This window comes from Arabidopsis thaliana, assembly GCF_000001735.4.
Source record: "Arabidopsis thaliana chromosome 1 sequence".
Lineage (NCBI taxonomy): Eukaryota > Viridiplantae > Streptophyta > Magnoliopsida > Brassicales > Brassicaceae > Arabidopsis > Arabidopsis thaliana.
The window spans coordinates 21251746-21267037 of record NC_003070.9 but is presented as its reverse complement, the minus strand read 5'-3'; the positions used below and the strand labels follow the sequence as shown (position 1 = coordinate 21267037).

Genomic DNA, 15292 nt, shown 5'->3' with positions numbered 1-15292 from the left:
ATTTCTAAATTACTATAACGGTTGCGCTTGCACTTGGGTGATTTAGAGATACAAATTTTATAACTTGTGTTTTGAAACCAAAAATATTTCTACAACATTTGCTATGTATTAGGAAACCTCTATGGCTCTATCGATGGTAATTTCTCTCGAGGCTTGTAAGGTCCTCGTTGGATGAAATTCACAATGTCACAACTATTTAATACTCTCCACCTTCTAGTGATTAACTTTTTTTTTTTTTTTTGGGGCAAAACCTGTCATGCAAAATTTTGGTTTTCGATCGTCTATACATGTTCCTGTGCAAAATTTTGGAGCACAGTTAAAAAAAAAATATACTAGAATTTGATTTGCAATTTTCATCTTTCTAAGAATAATATAATTCTCTATTTAAGACTCGTCTTTACTAATTATTCACTACACTTTATTCTGCTGTTATGTTTTCTTTTTTTGACCATGCAGTGCAATAAACCTGACAGTTACTTCTGGTAACTAAAACATCATCATCGTCCTCACATGTGAACCTTACACATTCCCATGATGTTCTGAATAATGTAATTGACTAATTGTAATGCAAGGCAAGACATCTCTCCTTTGTCTCTCTCACCATAAAAATTAAAGAAAACAAATAAAAACACTTAAAAAACCTTTCACTACCTAACACTTGATAACTCTATCTCTTCTTCTTCTCTTATTACCTTCCACCAGATCTCACTCCCCACATTTCAAAGTTTTCTCCCTTTTTGTCGATTTCCTTCTCTTACTCATATTAAACCCAAAACTTAATAAATTCTCTTAAATTATCTATTCACTGGCTGGGCCAGAGTGTTTATTTGAATATGTTTTATTACAGTTTTAGTGTAGTTGTTGTAGTTACATGACAGCTCCTTACAAGCTTAGATCTCTCCACAGTTCTTTCGTTATCTTCCTTCCACATTGACACTTGCCTTAAGAAGAGGGCCAAAGAAAGGTCTCTTGTCTCTTTGTCTGAGCTGTTCATTTTCTTGATTTTCTTGCATCTTGGATTTGCTTCATTACATTCTTTCTCCTGAAATTTTATTTAGTGTTTTTCTCACTTCTCTCAAATTTGGTTCTAGGATCTGGAATTCTTTCTTCTTCAAGATTTGTAAATGGGTGTTAGTTCTTCAAAGATCTAAAATATCAAGATCAGGTAATTAAACATTAAATTCTCATCTGCTTTGGTACTTACTCTGTATGTGTTGTCTGTTTATATTTATTTTAAGACCAACATTATTGCTTGTGTTCTTTATTATGTCCTTGATTTTAGCTACTTCAGTTGTCCTCTAGTGTGTTTTCCTGGGAAATTTTTGTCTTTCTATGAGTAAATTTCAATGTGGATAAACTTGGGACCACAAAACAAATTCGAGACTCTATCATTAAGCTCATTGCATTTTCATGTATCAACTTGGACTCTGTTTATATCAACCTGATTTTGGAGATTTATTTGTAAAGTTTAGGAAGAAATGGGAGGTGACTTGAAAAGCCAGCTATCTAGAGAGAGCCATGTGTTTGGACTTAAGGTGTGGGAAGTAATTGGTATAGCTGTTGCATTGCTCATCATAGCTATCCTCTCTGTTCTTTCGTGTTGTCTTACTTCGAAAAAGAAATCAAGAAGATCGAAAACCGGTCTTCCGGTTATCCAAACTCCTCCGGTGGTCTCCAAAGAGATCAGAGAAGTGAGAGTTGAGCATGTCTCAGCTAGTAACTTTGCTCCTGGTGAAGGCATTCTTCTAACAATTCAGGACAAAAATAACAAAGACTCAGAAAAAGTCATGGTTCATTTGGATATGAGGAAGAAGAGAAGTAGTAGTGGCCGGTCAGGGTCGTTTCATCATTTAGAGATCATAGATAAACATTCTGACTCTGCTGAAGAAGTTTCTGCTTCTTCATCATTGTATAATATTGCAACTCCATCTCCATTGTCTGGTTTGCCTGAATCTCACCTTGGTTGGGGACACTGGTTTACTTTGAGAGATCTTGAAACAGCAACTAACAGATTCTCTAAAGAGAATGTTATAGGTGAAGGCGGTTACGGTGTTGTCTACAGAGGAGAGTTAATGAATGGAACTCCTGTTGCAGTTAAAAAGATTCTTAACCAGTTGTGAGTATCGGATTGTAAAAAGATTTTCATACCTTTTTATGGTTTGAGTTTTGGTTGATTGATAGATTTTATAGGGGACAAGCTGAGAAAGAGTTTCGAGTCGAGGTTGATGCTATCGGTCATGTGCGGCACAAGAACTTGGTTCGGCTTCTTGGTTACTGCATTGAAGGCACACACAGGTTGGTGAAAAAAATTCCAACTTAGGAACCAAATTTGTGAGTTACTAATACTAAAAGATCAATGTGAATTGCTACTAGGATATTGGTTTACGAATATGTGAATAATGGAAACTTAGAACAATGGCTTCATGGAGCAATGAGACAACATGGATATCTAACTTGGGAAGCAAGGATGAAGGTTCTGATCGGCACATCAAAAGCGTAAGCAAACAATGTAATTTCCTTTTTATTAAGTTCTTCTTCTCACATACTGATCATTATTCCTCTGTGTAGTCTTGCATATCTGCATGAAGCAATTGAGCCAAAAGTAGTGCATAGAGACATCAAGTCAAGCAACATTCTGATCAATGACGAATTCAACGCAAAGGTTTCAGATTTTGGCCTTGCTAAGTTGCTTGGTGCTGGAAAAAGCCATGTGACAACTCGAGTGATGGGAACATTTGGGTCAGAGGCTTATAAACTGAAAAATAATCAAGAAGTCTTTAGTATTAAATCTAAATGCTTTTGTGGACGTTTTGTAGGTACGTTGCTCCTGAATATGCAAACTCAGGGTTGTTAAATGAAAAGAGTGATGTCTACAGCTTTGGTGTTGTTCTCTTAGAAGCAATCACAGGACGAGACCCTGTGGATTACGGACGTCCTGCTCATGAGGTAATCAACTATTTTCATTTAGTTTAATTAGTTTCATCGCGGTTCGCGGACCAACACGAGATTATTGTAGGTGAATCTAGTGGACTGGTTGAAGATGATGGTTGGGACAAGACGATCAGAGGAAGTAGTGGATCCAAACATAGAAGTGAAGCCACCAACAAGGTCACTGAAACGAGCTCTTTTGACGGCTCTAAGATGTGTTGATCCAGATTCGGATAAGCGGCCGAAGATGAGCCAAGTTGTACGTATGCTTGAGTCTGAAGAATACCCCATTCCAAGAGAGGTTAGTGTTCTAAAGAGCTGATAAAACCAAACATAGACCATAACAGGTGATGGTTATAACTGGAATTATGTTTCTTTCAGGACCGAAGGCGTTCTAGAACGCGAGAAGGGAGTATGGAGATAAACTCAGACACTGACATGAGTACTCCAGTTTCAAGATCACAGAGCAAGAGACAATAATTTATCAATCTGCGTAAGCTTTCAACGCGTTTCATGATTATGAGCTATTCTTTGAACTTGTTCTTATGCATTTTCTGTTTGTTTGTTTTTTTTTGGTTTTGAATTGAGATGAGTAGAGACCATAGAGGATTGTTTGTACATATGAACTGGATTTGTGTTTAGAGCTCCTACATCAAAATAATATATTGGTGTGTACAGTACTATTGCATCAGCTGTTCAGATCTCTACCACATACCATACAACAACAAAGTAACATAGAAACCACTGAAAGCAAATTAGCTCACTAACCAAAATATAACAGTAACAATCAACACTAGTCAATGAGAAGACTAAAATCCCAATAACACTAGCATCGATGGAGACTAGTATTTTTATGTTGAACGTGCAAAATCATTGAGAATAACAAACTCTCATCGAAAAATCCTTAGACATGCCAAGTTGTTGTAAATAACAAATCCAATATTTCATAATTTGAGAAAGAGATGTAAGATATAAAGAAATTAGCTCTTATTGGTGTAAATAATATATTGTATATTTGTTCATTTTAATCATTAATCTCATATTTATTTTGAAGTTTATAAAACACTCATAATATGGCCATCTCGGGTGTTGTAAAGTCCATTTCCTGTACCAGTCTAATGATTGCATGTTCAAAACTTGGATTCAGTGTCAGATTCACCAAAAGTCTCGTGAAAGGACAATATTATCGATGGAGTATCAAATGCTTCTGATGAAATTTTGTTTGATTTGTGTGAACAAATTAACAAGTAACCTTCGTCAAGTAGAAGATCATATGGTTTCAATTTTCAAGTGAAGTTTTATTTAATAATAATGTTTTAATCTTGAAGACTTAAAATTTGTACTGATTTGAGTATTTATGAGTTTTTTTCTATAGAGTTTATTGTGATCAAATACTCTATCAAAATAATGAATGTACATTTAAAAAAAATAAAAGTAATATTAGACTAAAAACTCCCAAATTCTCTTCAAAATTCCGTTTTTCCTCGTATGTTTTTTTTTTTTTAAATTCATACCATAACAAATACACATAGTTAACAAACATCACTGAAAGCCCATAAGGCCCGTCGATACCATCACAAGGTAAAAAAAGAGTTATCTCTACCCAAAACGTATCGAGAGATATTGGAGTATAACAATGCCAAGTGTTGCACAAGAAAGTGATATGCTTTTCCATCATCCTCTGCCACTTGGACTCTGATTCCGGTGAATAAAATCAATACCGGAGAAACACGACACAAAAAGAAAATATTGAAACCAGCCACCGTCTATGAAAACCGACTGATGGTGGAAAAGGAACCGGGCCTTGTCCGGGCACAAAGCGGAAATGAAAAACCGGATATAAATGGAATTGGAAATTAAATAGAATCAAAAATCAATTTGCTTAGCCACACTTTTGGACTTCAGAGGCGGAAGAATGGGAAAAGGTGGACTCGACCACACCTATAAGACAAGTTGAAATTAAGAGAAAAGTGAAGCTAACATACTTATCATAGGTTTTTAGGGGTTGGGACTGAAGAGCCTTATACAAACAAAAAAATTGTCCAATACTTGTGAGTTGTGACCACATTTCACAAATTCACAAAACCAAGTTACTTCGGCTATTTTGCTAATCCGTCATTTTCATGTTGTTGAACTCTTTAAAAATACTAATAAAATTAAGGGCTGGAAAATATTGTAATAAAAAGTAGACAACCAAAATTAAGGAAGTAATTTGCAAGTTGCACCCTTATCAAAAAAGGACATAAATAGTCTTTTCTCTTGCGAAATAACATTGGCATCAGGTAACAAATTAACGCCGAAGTAATGTAAATTCGTTTATTTCACTTACTATTAGCAAAAAATAAAAGATATCAATTTATTCGATAACATATTATTTTATATAACATATTATTTTATATGATATGAAATTAATATATGTTGACATGATGCACGGTATATTTTCATTTGGTAGACAAATGTTACTTTACACGATGACGCTATACCTAATAAAATAGCAACAACCATGGTTACCAAATTTAGCTTGAAAGTAATTAATGATATTTCATGTATGAACTAATATAATCAAAATAAAAATAAAAACTGCTAACACTTGTGTGTTGAGACCACTTAGGTAATCTATCTTATGAATGTAAAATATAGATCTACATATATAGATAGATGATGCATAAAACGTCATATATATCACCGATGAAAACAAAACCATGCATAATATATCCTGGCTCAACTCAGTCAATAAACTATCTCAGTTTCTTTTCAGAAAATAAGAAGTCTTAGTTCGAATATTTTAATAGTGATATCGTAGAAGATATGTTTCCTAAGAATTTATCTCTAATCTCAACATCCCTTTTTACCGCTACTTGCTAGTCTAAAGATACTATATATAGTTCCAATATTTCATTTTTAGGCTCTATTTTTTATGTGAGTATGAGACCTCTTAATTCATCGCATGTGAGATTTGGCTAACCTATTACCTATAAACCCCTAAAGTAGATTATTGTAGAATCTATGTTTAGTACAAGAATGTATCTCTAACCTCAAAAACCCTTTTTTATCGCTAGCCTCAAGATATATATCCTTACTAGATAAGGCCCGCCTATTTAGGCGGGTGTATCCGAAATTTTCAAATATTCGAACGGGTCTAAACTTGAAAACCCGAAAAACTCGAACCCGAACCCGAATAGATATCCAAACATATCTCAAATATAAGTATAAGTATAACTAATATATACTTATACATAAAAAATATTAGGACTTTTTTGATATTTTAGTTATTTTTGTGTATTTTTAGATATATTCGAGCAAAACTACTCGTGTTGTTTTGGGAATTTTTGAAATTTTCAAGTAATTTAATAGATTTGCACACACAATTTGATATTTCAATATATAAATAAACTCGAACCCGAACCCGAACCCGACCCGAAATCTTAAATTACCCGAACGGGTCCTAAACTTCTAAACTCGAAAACCCAAACCCGAAATACCCAACCCGAATACCCAAACGCCTAGAGCTAATAATTAATAGAAAAACAGAAATCCACAAAAATATTTAGAAACCAAACATTGTTGAAAATATAATTTTATATATGCCGTAATCTTGTAAGTTAATTTTAACATCATGCAAATATTAAATGAGTTAAAATTAATAAATGAAAATAATTGAAAAGGTAAATCCTATAAGCTAAGCTATTTTTCTCAAAATGTTCTATTTTCACTTATGATTACATGAGTTAAAGACAAATTTGTTAATTTTCCTTTTATTGAATAAATGTTAATTGTTTATAAATATATAGACATATAAATTAGTATATGTAAATTTGTTTACTTTTTAAGATTTTCTATTCTTTTTAAAAAATAAAAAAGTTAAATTTTAAATGACACATGTAAACATCTGATCGTTTGACTTGACACGTGGCACGATCCTATGAGTTAGCAACTTTGAAAACCATACTTTATATAATAAGATTACTAGTCCAAAAGATAGCATTACCTCTTCATTCCTCGCGTGTAAGACGATTTGGCTAAACCTATGAAACCCTAAAGTCTACCACATACATACATAGGAATAGGATAATGATGTCCATTACTCTTTTTATAGTTTATTCTCTTTGTATACCTTCACCACTGATGTATATATATACACATGTATATAGCTCATCATTCTTCATCTCCTAAGACATTCACAAAAAATGTCATTACCTAATTCACTCTTCTATACATTTTTCTTGATCTTATTCTCAACGATTCGAATTGCTCAAAGCATATATTTAAGTCCATCACCGGCTCCAAATCCGGCTTACAATGATAACGACAATATTGCGCCAACCGTCTTCGACGTGACTTCATTTGGAGCCATCGGCGATTGCTCGACCGACGACACGTCAGCATTCAAAATGGCATGGGACGCTGCATGTATGAGTACAGGGCCTAAGTCAGCCCTGCTTCTTGTCCCTTACACTTTCTGTTTCTTGGTTAAGCCAACCACCTTCAATGGTCCTTGCAGAACAAATCTTGTACTACAAGTAAGCTAATTTCATAATCATACTTTAATGTTCTGTATATAGTTTTTCATGTACGGAAATTTTCTTCCTTATAGATCGACGGGTTCATTGTATCGCCCGATGGACCGAGGTCATGGCCATCGAACTACCAGAGGCAGTGGATGATGTTTTACAGAGTTAATGGATTATCAATTCAAGGCTCTGGTGTTATCAACGGCCGTGGTCAGAAATGGTGGAATCTTCCTTGCAAACCACACAAGGGCCTTAACGGAACGACTCAAACCGGTCCTTGTGACAGTCCAGTAGTAAGCCATCGCCTCAGAATCACACTTTTTCTTGTTATGAAAAAATTAGTGAATTACATTTGCTAAAAATGTCATTTTGATTCGATATCAGGCGATTAGGTTATTTCAGAGCTCAAAAGTAAGAATCCAAGGGATTAACTTCATGAACAGCGCTCAGTTTCATGTAAGGTTTGACAACTGCAGTGACGTCGTGGTTGATTCCGTGATAATCAAGGCACCAGCTTCTAGTCCTAACACTGATGGGATCCATATTGAGAATACACACAATGTTCAGATTCGCAATTCCATGATTTCCAACGGTATGTTTTCCCGTTTTCGCAGTTGCTTAATAGTAAAATTTCATTGATTCCAATCAGTTTTATGTTACTTATTTGGTTATAACAGGAGATGATTGTATTTCTATCGGAGCCGGCTGCTTTAATGTCGATATTAAGAATGTTACGTGCGGTCCAAGCCATGGGATTAGGTATCACATTCATAACTTGCATTAATATTTCCATCTGCCAAACTCTATGCGCCTCTCTTATAGAGGAGGCTTTAGATTCCCAGCCTTTAAGGCTCTGTTTCTCAGAAAGTTTTGTTTTTTTGGTTTGAAGTGTGAACAACGAACCTATGGGTAATGTTGCAGCATAGGTAGCCTCGGAGTCCACAACTCGCAGGCCTATGTCTCGAACATAACAGTGACAAACTCAACCATATGGAACTCAGACAACGGTGTTCGGATCAAGACATGGCAAGGAGGGTCAGGCTCGGTTTCAAGAATTGTGTTCAGTAACATTTTGATGGTCAACGTTCGTAACCCTATAATGATAGACCAGTACTACTGTCAAACCAATAACTGTGCTAACCAAACCAGCGCAGTCATTATAAGCGATGTTCTCTATGCAAATATCAAAGGGACTTACGACCTGAGAAGCCCACCCATACATTTTGGTTGCAGCGACTCTGTCCCCTGTACTAACCTCACACTCACGGAAGTCGATCTGTTTCCTTCCAAAGGCCAGCATTTGGAAAACCCGTTCTGCTGGAACGCGTATGGAAGCATGAAGATTACAGTACCACCTGTTTATTGTCTACTCGATGCACCTCCGGACTTCTAACAGAAAAAGATATGTTCATCGCAGTTCACCAACTTGTATTCAGATTCAGAACCAAGTATGAACACAAAAATGTGAGGGTAGCTTCAATATCAGTAAAGAGTATCGAAGAACTTAGTCTAAAGGTTAGACATTACCCTAAAAGTATGTAATTTTTTAGGATGCACACTATATACAGTTGTGATAGGCTCAAAGAAGTCAATCTAGTTTGTAACATAAATAAATAAAAAGTACTTTGAGAAACAGAAGAAGACCCTTAAATCAGATTCATACATTGAATTTTCCTCAAAATGATTAGTACTTTGAGCAGAAAGATTGCATATTTCCAAATCTCATTGCATTGGCACCACTGGCAAGTAGGCATATATCATTTTTCATTTGATACCACTTTTGAAGAAGAAAATGAATCTAGTTTATGAAACTTGAATGCAATGATGCATATATGAAGAGGAGATAGTAGAGAAGTGAACTTATATTCCATTTATTGATAAGCGAATTTTTCCCGTGGGGAGACAATCGGTCCATGATGCACATTTCATGAATAAGAATAGCCACATTTGGGATAACATTACTTGCAAATAGAAGCGAGTACCTCCAGCAGAGAAACAGTGAATCTCATTTGGGTTTCTTCATCCACGGCAACGAAAAGAGGAACGTGAACAAAGAGTGATCTGGTCTTATTCTGCTCTGCAAATCTCAGAGAATGGTAATAGACATAGTTACACACAAATCGACCTGCATCATCTGATGTTATCACTTCAAAGCCATTCTTCTCCAACGCCTTTGTTATCTCTTCAACAGGAAGATTAGTCTGCAAATCATAAACAAGATTCAACACAAAAACAAGAATGGCCAACTCTGCAGAATCAGGAGACAAAGTCAACATACCTTTCTTACAGTTGAGATTGGACCATCAGAGGGAACAATTGGCAAATTCTGCAGACCACAAGAATGTTTCATGGAACTAAACAACTTATCAAACAAAAACAACCAAAGGGGAGTGAACAAAAACCTGAGGTTTCCAACCCAATTCATCAGGACAACGAAAAGTCGCTTCATTCACAGCTTGTTGCTCAATTGCAAATTTTGTAGCGCCACTATTAACTCCAAAGTGAACCTAAAAGAGACATCACAATAACTTCAGAGAAACTTCATCATATAGAATCAAATCAGAAATCACTTGGCTTAACTAACTAACTAACCCATATGGTTTTTCCGGTCAACGACTCTGACTCTTTTGTGTTAACCGCGGATTGTAGCAACTGATAGAGAGAAGCAAGAGCTCCTTGACCAGCAGTCTCAAGCACAGTACAACTTCCAAGATTCACATCTTTCGAAACACAATTCTTAGCCAAATATTCTTTCAAATTGTTAGCCATTTTCTCTGTAGGATTCTCAGCTACTCCATGGAACTTCTTGAACCCTGTGATATGAATCGTCACACCCGTTGGTCCTTCAGAACCCATCAATACAACTGAAAACAAAAAGCTGTTTCTGTCAGATATATTAGATTACAGGACACTGACAGTGTCACAGTGACTCTATCCTATTAACAATCTAAAACACCAGCCAGATTTAGAACAATCAGACAACACTCTATACTCAAATGACAAAAACGAATCCAGATCTCAACAAGTTTAACATAAAGTTAATAACTTTATCAACATTAAGAACAAAGTTTGCAGCTTTTTTCTATTTCCGTACGAACCCAGACGATAAAAAGATCAAAAATTAAAAATTCTAAAAAAACCTAACTTTAGATCAAACCCAGTTCAATAAGATGATCAAGAAACGTAAAAATCGAAACTTTTACCTCAAAGAGACAGATATTGAAAACCTGAGACGACGAACACAATTACACAACAACCAGTCTTCGAGTGAAATCGATTTGCCTGTAAAATCTGAGAGAGAGAGGAAATGTGACACAACAACCAGTCTTTGTCCTTATCCAATCAATTGAAACCTAACTTTAATCATGTTCCACTTTGGACGGAAGTTTGATAAATCACAAAACAAGACATTAAGACAAGAGGTACATATGTTTTGTATTCTTTTATTCCATATAACAAAAGTGGTAGGTCACTTCTCAAAGAGATAATAACAACAAATCATCATCAATGATTCAATTATTAAAACGAATAATGTTAAGATGATAATTGAGTGGTGCATTGATATGTGTGAAACATTCTCTTCTTATAAAACAATATAATAATACAGACATCTCAAACTAAACCAATAGAAGTTGAACCGAAATAAACCAATAGAAATAGACCATTCTCACCAGTAGTCTCTACAAGAACACTCTCCATTGTTGAAATGATGGAATCTGTTTGCATCTCTTAGAATGATCTCTCTTTCTGTGACTTTAGAAATGAGTTTAATGGCGGCATGACAATCTCCACAGACTCTAAGGTTCTTCATGACTCGAATAGGTACTCCTTCGGGTAGCTTTAAGAGTCCATAAGCTACCGCGAGTCTTTCACTGTGACGGCTTAAACTATCAACTTTCTCTTCCTCGTCTACATCGTGTAAGACATGGCTGCAATCAGGACTATAACCAGCTTCTCTTAATAATCCATCTGTTTTCTCCAACATCATTAGTATCATCGCTTGCTCGGGATGGTTTTTGATACCTCCGCGAGTGAACATGTGCACTTTCTTCCCTACCTCAATCCAACTACAACCAGGGAATTTACTTACATTGTTTGTCCTCATGTTTTTTCTTACTACTGCAACATCCCCCCACTTGGATCGAGATGCATTTATGCTCGATAGCAAAACGTATGTACCAGCGTTATCTGGTTCATTCTCGAAAAGTTTCTTTGCAGCAACTTCAGCTAAATCCAATCGTGAGTGAGTTTTACACGCTCCTAACAGAGCACCCCAAACTGTAGCATCTGGCTTAATAGTCATACTTTCGATCAACTCCATTGCCTTATCTACCTGTCCTGCACGCCCAAGCATATCCACCGTGCAAGAATAATGCTCAACCGTTGGAGTCACGCAAAACTTTGATTCCATTGATTCAAATATCTCAAGCCCTTCCTCGAGTTTTCCAGCATAGCTACATGCTGTCAGAATTGCAATTAAGGTCACTTTGTTTGGCATGGTACCAGATGATGGCATCTCGTGAAAAATCTTAAGAGCTTCCTCTCCTAGACCATGCGACGCATAGCCAGAAATGATTGAATTCCACATGATAATGTCCTTTGAGGAAAACCTGTCGAATACTAGCTTTGCTTTTACAAGCTCACCACATTTGACATACATGGTCATCAAAACAGAGGCAACATAGACATCATCATCAAACTGACATCTCACCAAATGAGCATGGACCTGTCTACCATATTGTAGACTTGCTAAAGTGGCACAAACCGAAAGAATACTGATCAAAGACGGAAAACTCGGTCTAACTCCTTGTTTCTGCATTTGAGCAAACAAATCAAGAGCCTCCAATTCAAAACCTTTTCTTTCATAAGCTTTAATCATTCCTCGCCAAGTCGCATTATCCCTATCCTCCATTAGATCAAAAACCCTCCTAGCTTTCGATATCTCTCCTACCTCACCAAACCCAACAATCATAGCATTACACGCAATAACCGGCTTCATCGGCATCACCTCAAAAAACTCCTCAGCATCCTCAATTCTCCCACTCAAAGTATACCCCAAAAGCATAGAAGTCCACGAAACTTCAGTCTTCTCCGGCATCACTTCAAACAACTTCCTAGCAACATCCACTCGATTATTCTGCCTGTATCCAGTAATCATCGTAGTCCAAGTAACAACATTCCTCTCCCTCATCTCATCAAAAATCAACCTTGCCTCATCAACTCTTCCTTCTCTACACAACCCACCAATCATATTAGTACTCGCTACAACATCTTTAACAGGCATCATATCATACAACTTCCTTGCTTTATCAATACGTCCATCATCAATCAAACCACCAAACATCACAGTCCAAGAAACCTCATTCCTCTCAGGCATTCTCCAAAACAGCGACTCCGCTTCACCAACCATACCTTCTTGCATGTAACCTTTAACCATCGCGGTCCACGACACAACATTCCTCTCAGGCATTAGCTCAAACACATTCCTAGCTTCTACAATCATCCTATTCTTAATATACCCTGAAACCAACCCGTTCCAGGAAACTACATTTCTCTCAGACATTTCGTCGAACAGTTGGCGTGCTTCTTTCGGTAACCCGTTTGAGAAATACCCAGATACAATTGAGTTCCATGAACCGATTGCTTTAAACTGTAACGAATCGAAAAACTTTCGTGCTTCATTGATTTTCCCGATTCGTGAGAGACGTGAGATCTCAAAACTGCAATTCACTCCAGTGCTTGTCAAGTAAGTTCTGCGTAAGATTAGCTTTAAACGCTTCATTAATCAAACTGATTCTAATGAGAGTGATTCAAATGTGGTTTAAAGATAATAATCATGACATAAAATGAGGCGCGAAAGCTCTAAAGCTGACAATTTTGGGCAGAGCGTTTGTATAAGGGTTTTTAGAATTTATAATAATTGAAATTATTTATTCAGCTTTAATGGAAAAATCAAGTTAATAAATTGGATCAATTTAATTAACCGGTTACTGATTCGTCTTTAATGTAGATCAAATATGGAGAATCTTTTAATGGCGTCGTACTATGTCTTTAAATGAAAAAAATAAAATAAAATTCGAATTGTTTTGATTTTTCAGAGATCATCACAACAACAACGACAAATGGTTTATCTTCTAAAGTAATAGTTTTGAGTAATCAAGTGAAATTCTATTATTTCAAACTGTTCTTTCTAAATCCAACATTGTTATTCCATTATCCGTTTGGTGAAAGACAAAAACCGTTAAATATTGTAGCCTTGTATTTTTGAAGGATTTGTTCAGCCAAAAGCTATATAATTTTTGGAACGAAATAACAAAATTTAAAAACATGTTAAATTCATAATGGAACATAAAAAGTTTGTTCATAATAAATCACAATCAATATCATATAAATGAATTATGTTGAAATTTTTCTTCTCTTCATAAGACAGTAGATTTATAAAGAATTCTCATATAGAAAGAGATATTCAAAAAAAAAAAAAGATTTTCAAACAACATGTGGGTTTTGGTGGCTAAACGGCCCTTGCAAACTTCCTAAGAGTTTCAGCTCTTACAACTTCAATGATGGCTCGTGTGGTAAAAGCGAGAGCGTTGCTACATCTTCAACATACGTGAGGTTTTTGTCACTGTAGTCAAATGTTTAGGAGACTACAAAGGAATGGTAGTTAACCGCGAGATCACGGCCATATTAGCTAACTTCTCTTACGGAGCTGGAGGTAAGTTACAATACTACATTTGGGAACCATTTATTGCTGGTTGAGCCTCTTCAGTAAACGTGGTCCATTGCGATATTAGCATTTGGACATTCATGATGTTCCACATGCCACGGTTCAACACTCTTCTTCGCAATGTCTCATTTCTCATTCTGAATTTAACTGTCGTGTCATCGACAACAAATACGTCTATCAAAGATGATTTATCTCTCGATTTTCAAATCTTGTTCACTATCATGTGAATTTTCTCCACTTGTGGAGGGTTTGCATTGACAAACTGCCCAATTAAAAAATCTTCCCATAGAGGCTTTGCATCCATAAACACATCTTTTGGGACAACAACTCTTTTCTGACCATCAACTTTTGATACCTCAAACTTCTGCTTTGTGTGAGTTTGACCTTAGCAACATTCACCCAAGATTCTTTAACGACTTGCTCAAAATCCATCTTTTCAGTATTAAAATTGGAACGATACATAAAAAAATCTTATAAAACGAGACTAAAAAGTATTATCATAGTCATTCATTAATTAAATTAAAATCAATTGAATCTATTTTTACAAATTTCAAGTAAATTTTAAACATAAAAAAAAATCATGAGGCGAATATACTTTTTTAAACATCAATTTATTGGATTATAAATTATTTACGTAGTTATTAAATAAAACAGTCCTTAAAAAAATGAAAGGATAATAGTAAGCAAATGTGACTGTCTGGGCAAGTACTTTACATATATGTATTTTGCAATGCATGTGACGATAGTATGATATTTTAGGGCCAACTAGTTAGACATTTTAGACTTTTTGGGTCAACAAGGTACATCGGGATGTGACTTTGTATTGAGATTTGGTATCCCTTAGATACATTTTTAGATATGAGAGCTGGATCTGAGATTGGGGGTAGAGACATGGGCAGACACAAGTAGTAAGGAGGAAATACTACTCTTTTTTTTGGATAAATAATTTTAGAACTGGTTAATTATATTATCAAGAATAAAAATTCAAATAATCGTTTGTTGCGCACACTGTATAGTTTTAAATAGTGAATCTTATTAGTAAGATGTTTCTCTACAATGAATATTGTTAACGATTGTTTAGTTTTTCTTTTCGAAAAAGATGCTCTGGATCGTCACATAACAGAGA

The 15292-nt window shown here is 35.6% G+C and overlaps 4 protein-coding genes and 2 long non-coding RNA genes across 12 annotated transcripts; 3 read left to right on the top strand and 3 right to left on the bottom strand.

Moving 5' to 3' along the window:
- Nucleotides 1-568: 568 nt before the first annotated feature.
- Nucleotides 569-3694, top strand: AT1G56720 (Protein kinase superfamily protein). Of its 4 annotated transcripts, none has more exons than NM_001333796.1 (9): nt 569-964; nt 1092-1165; nt 1473-2116; nt 2191-2295; nt 2374-2496; nt 2569-2739; nt 2817-2946; nt 3017-3229; nt 3310-3694. In NM_001333796.1, exons 3-9 carry the CDS (start codon nt 1479-1481, stop codon nt 3406-3408), a joined length of 1479 nt encoding a protein of 492 aa, NP_001321311.1. In that variant the 5' UTR covers nt 569-964; nt 1092-1165; nt 1473-1478; the 3' UTR covers nt 3409-3694. The 4 variants fall into 4 exon arrangements, with proteins under 4 accessions (NP_001321311.1, NP_974041.1, NP_001077731.1 ...); NM_202312.2 differs by having other exon boundaries at nt 670-964; nt 1468-2116; nt 3310-3618; NM_001084262.2 differs by having other exon boundaries at nt 954-1165.
- A 686-nt stretch (nt 3695-4380) lies between these two features.
- On the top strand, nt 4381-4728 carry AT1G08137. The gene has a single exon (NR_139379.1). It is a non-coding gene; the product is annotated as an other RNA (long non-coding RNA).
- On the bottom strand, nt 4381-4999 carry AT1G08133. Its single transcript, NR_139378.1, has 2 exons — nt 4913-4999; nt 4381-4620 (listed from the first exon to the last, which is right to left on the bottom strand). It is a non-coding gene; the product is annotated as an other RNA (long non-coding RNA).
- A 2064-nt stretch (nt 5000-7063) lies between these two features.
- Nucleotides 7064-9310, top strand: AT1G56710 (Pectin lyase-like superfamily protein). Its single transcript, NM_104548.3, has 5 exons — nt 7064-7448; nt 7523-7732; nt 7824-8031; nt 8117-8198; nt 8361-9310. The coding sequence occupies exons 1-5, from the start codon at nt 7116-7118 to the stop codon at nt 8830-8832; spliced, it is 1305 nt and encodes a 434-aa protein (NP_176064.1). The 5' UTR covers nt 7064-7115; the 3' UTR covers nt 8833-9310.
- Nucleotides 9065-11013, bottom strand: AT1G56700 (Peptidase C15, pyroglutamyl peptidase I-like protein). 4 transcript variants are annotated; one of them, NM_104547.4, is made up of 5 exons: nt 10643-11013; nt 10032-10303; nt 9842-9946; nt 9718-9765; nt 9065-9640 (listed from the first exon to the last, which is right to left on the bottom strand). In NM_104547.4, the coding sequence occupies exons 2-5, from the start codon at nt 10293-10295 to the stop codon at nt 9398-9400; spliced, it is 660 nt and encodes a 219-aa protein (NP_564721.1). In that variant the 5' UTR covers nt 10296-10303; nt 10643-11013; the 3' UTR covers nt 9065-9397. The 4 variants fall into 4 exon arrangements, with proteins under 4 accessions (NP_564721.1, NP_001077730.1, NP_001319258.1 ...); NM_001084261.1 differs by having other exon boundaries at nt 10032-10252; nt 10643-10862; NM_001333795.1 differs by having other exon boundaries at nt 10667-10698.
- AT1G56690 (Pentatricopeptide repeat (PPR) superfamily protein) lies at nt 10990-13352 on the bottom strand. Its single transcript, NM_104546.2, has one exon. The coding sequence runs from the start codon at nt 13219-13221 to the stop codon at nt 11107-11109; it is 2115 nt and encodes a 704-aa protein (NP_176062.1). The 5' UTR covers nt 13222-13352; the 3' UTR covers nt 10990-11106.
- Between the last annotated feature and the right edge of the window lie 1940 nt (nt 13353-15292).

What these genes read in the sequence shown, in the direction of transcription:
- AT1G56720 (NM_001333796.1), top strand. Translation starts at nt 1,479, where the DNA reads ATGGGAGGTGACTTGAAAAGCCAGCTATCTAGAGAGAGCCATGTGTTT. An exon ending in AAAAAGATTCTTAACCAGTT is followed by an intron (nt 2,117 to 2,190) that starts GTGAGTATCGGA and finishes TAGATTTTATAG; the next exon opens with GGGACAAGCTGAGAAAGAGT. An exon ending in TGCATTGAAGGCACACACAG is followed by an intron (nt 2,296 to 2,373) that starts GTTGGTGAAAAA and finishes AATTGCTACTAG; the next exon opens with GATATTGGTTTACGAATATG.
- AT1G56710 (NM_104548.3), top strand. Translation starts at nt 7,116, where the DNA reads ATGTCATTACCTAATTCACTCTTCTATACATTTTTCTTGATCTTATTC. An exon ending in CAATTCCATGATTTCCAACG is followed by an intron (nt 8,032 to 8,116) that starts GTATGTTTTCCC and finishes TGGTTATAACAG; the next exon opens with GAGATGATTGTATTTCTATC. An exon ending in GGTCCAAGCCATGGGATTAG is followed by an intron (nt 8,199 to 8,360) that starts GTATCACATTCA and finishes GTAATGTTGCAG; the next exon opens with CATAGGTAGCCTCGGAGTCC.
- AT1G56700 (NM_104547.4), bottom strand. Translation starts at nt 10,295, where the DNA reads ATGGGTTCTGAAGGACCAACGGGTGTGACGATTCATATCACAGGGTTC. An exon ending in TGACCGGAAAAACCATATGG is followed by an intron (nt 9,947 to 10,031) that starts GTTAGTTAGTTA and finishes TGTCTCTTTTAG; the next exon opens with GTTCACTTTGGAGTTAATAG. An exon ending in AATTGGGTTGGAAACCTCAG is followed by an intron (nt 9,766 to 9,841) that starts GTTTTTGTTCAC and finishes TGTGGTCTGCAG; the next exon opens with AATTTGCCAATTGTTCCCTC.
- AT1G56690 (NM_104546.2), bottom strand. Translation starts at nt 13,221, where the DNA reads ATGAAGCGTTTAAAGCTAATCTTACGCAGAACTTACTTGACAAGCACT.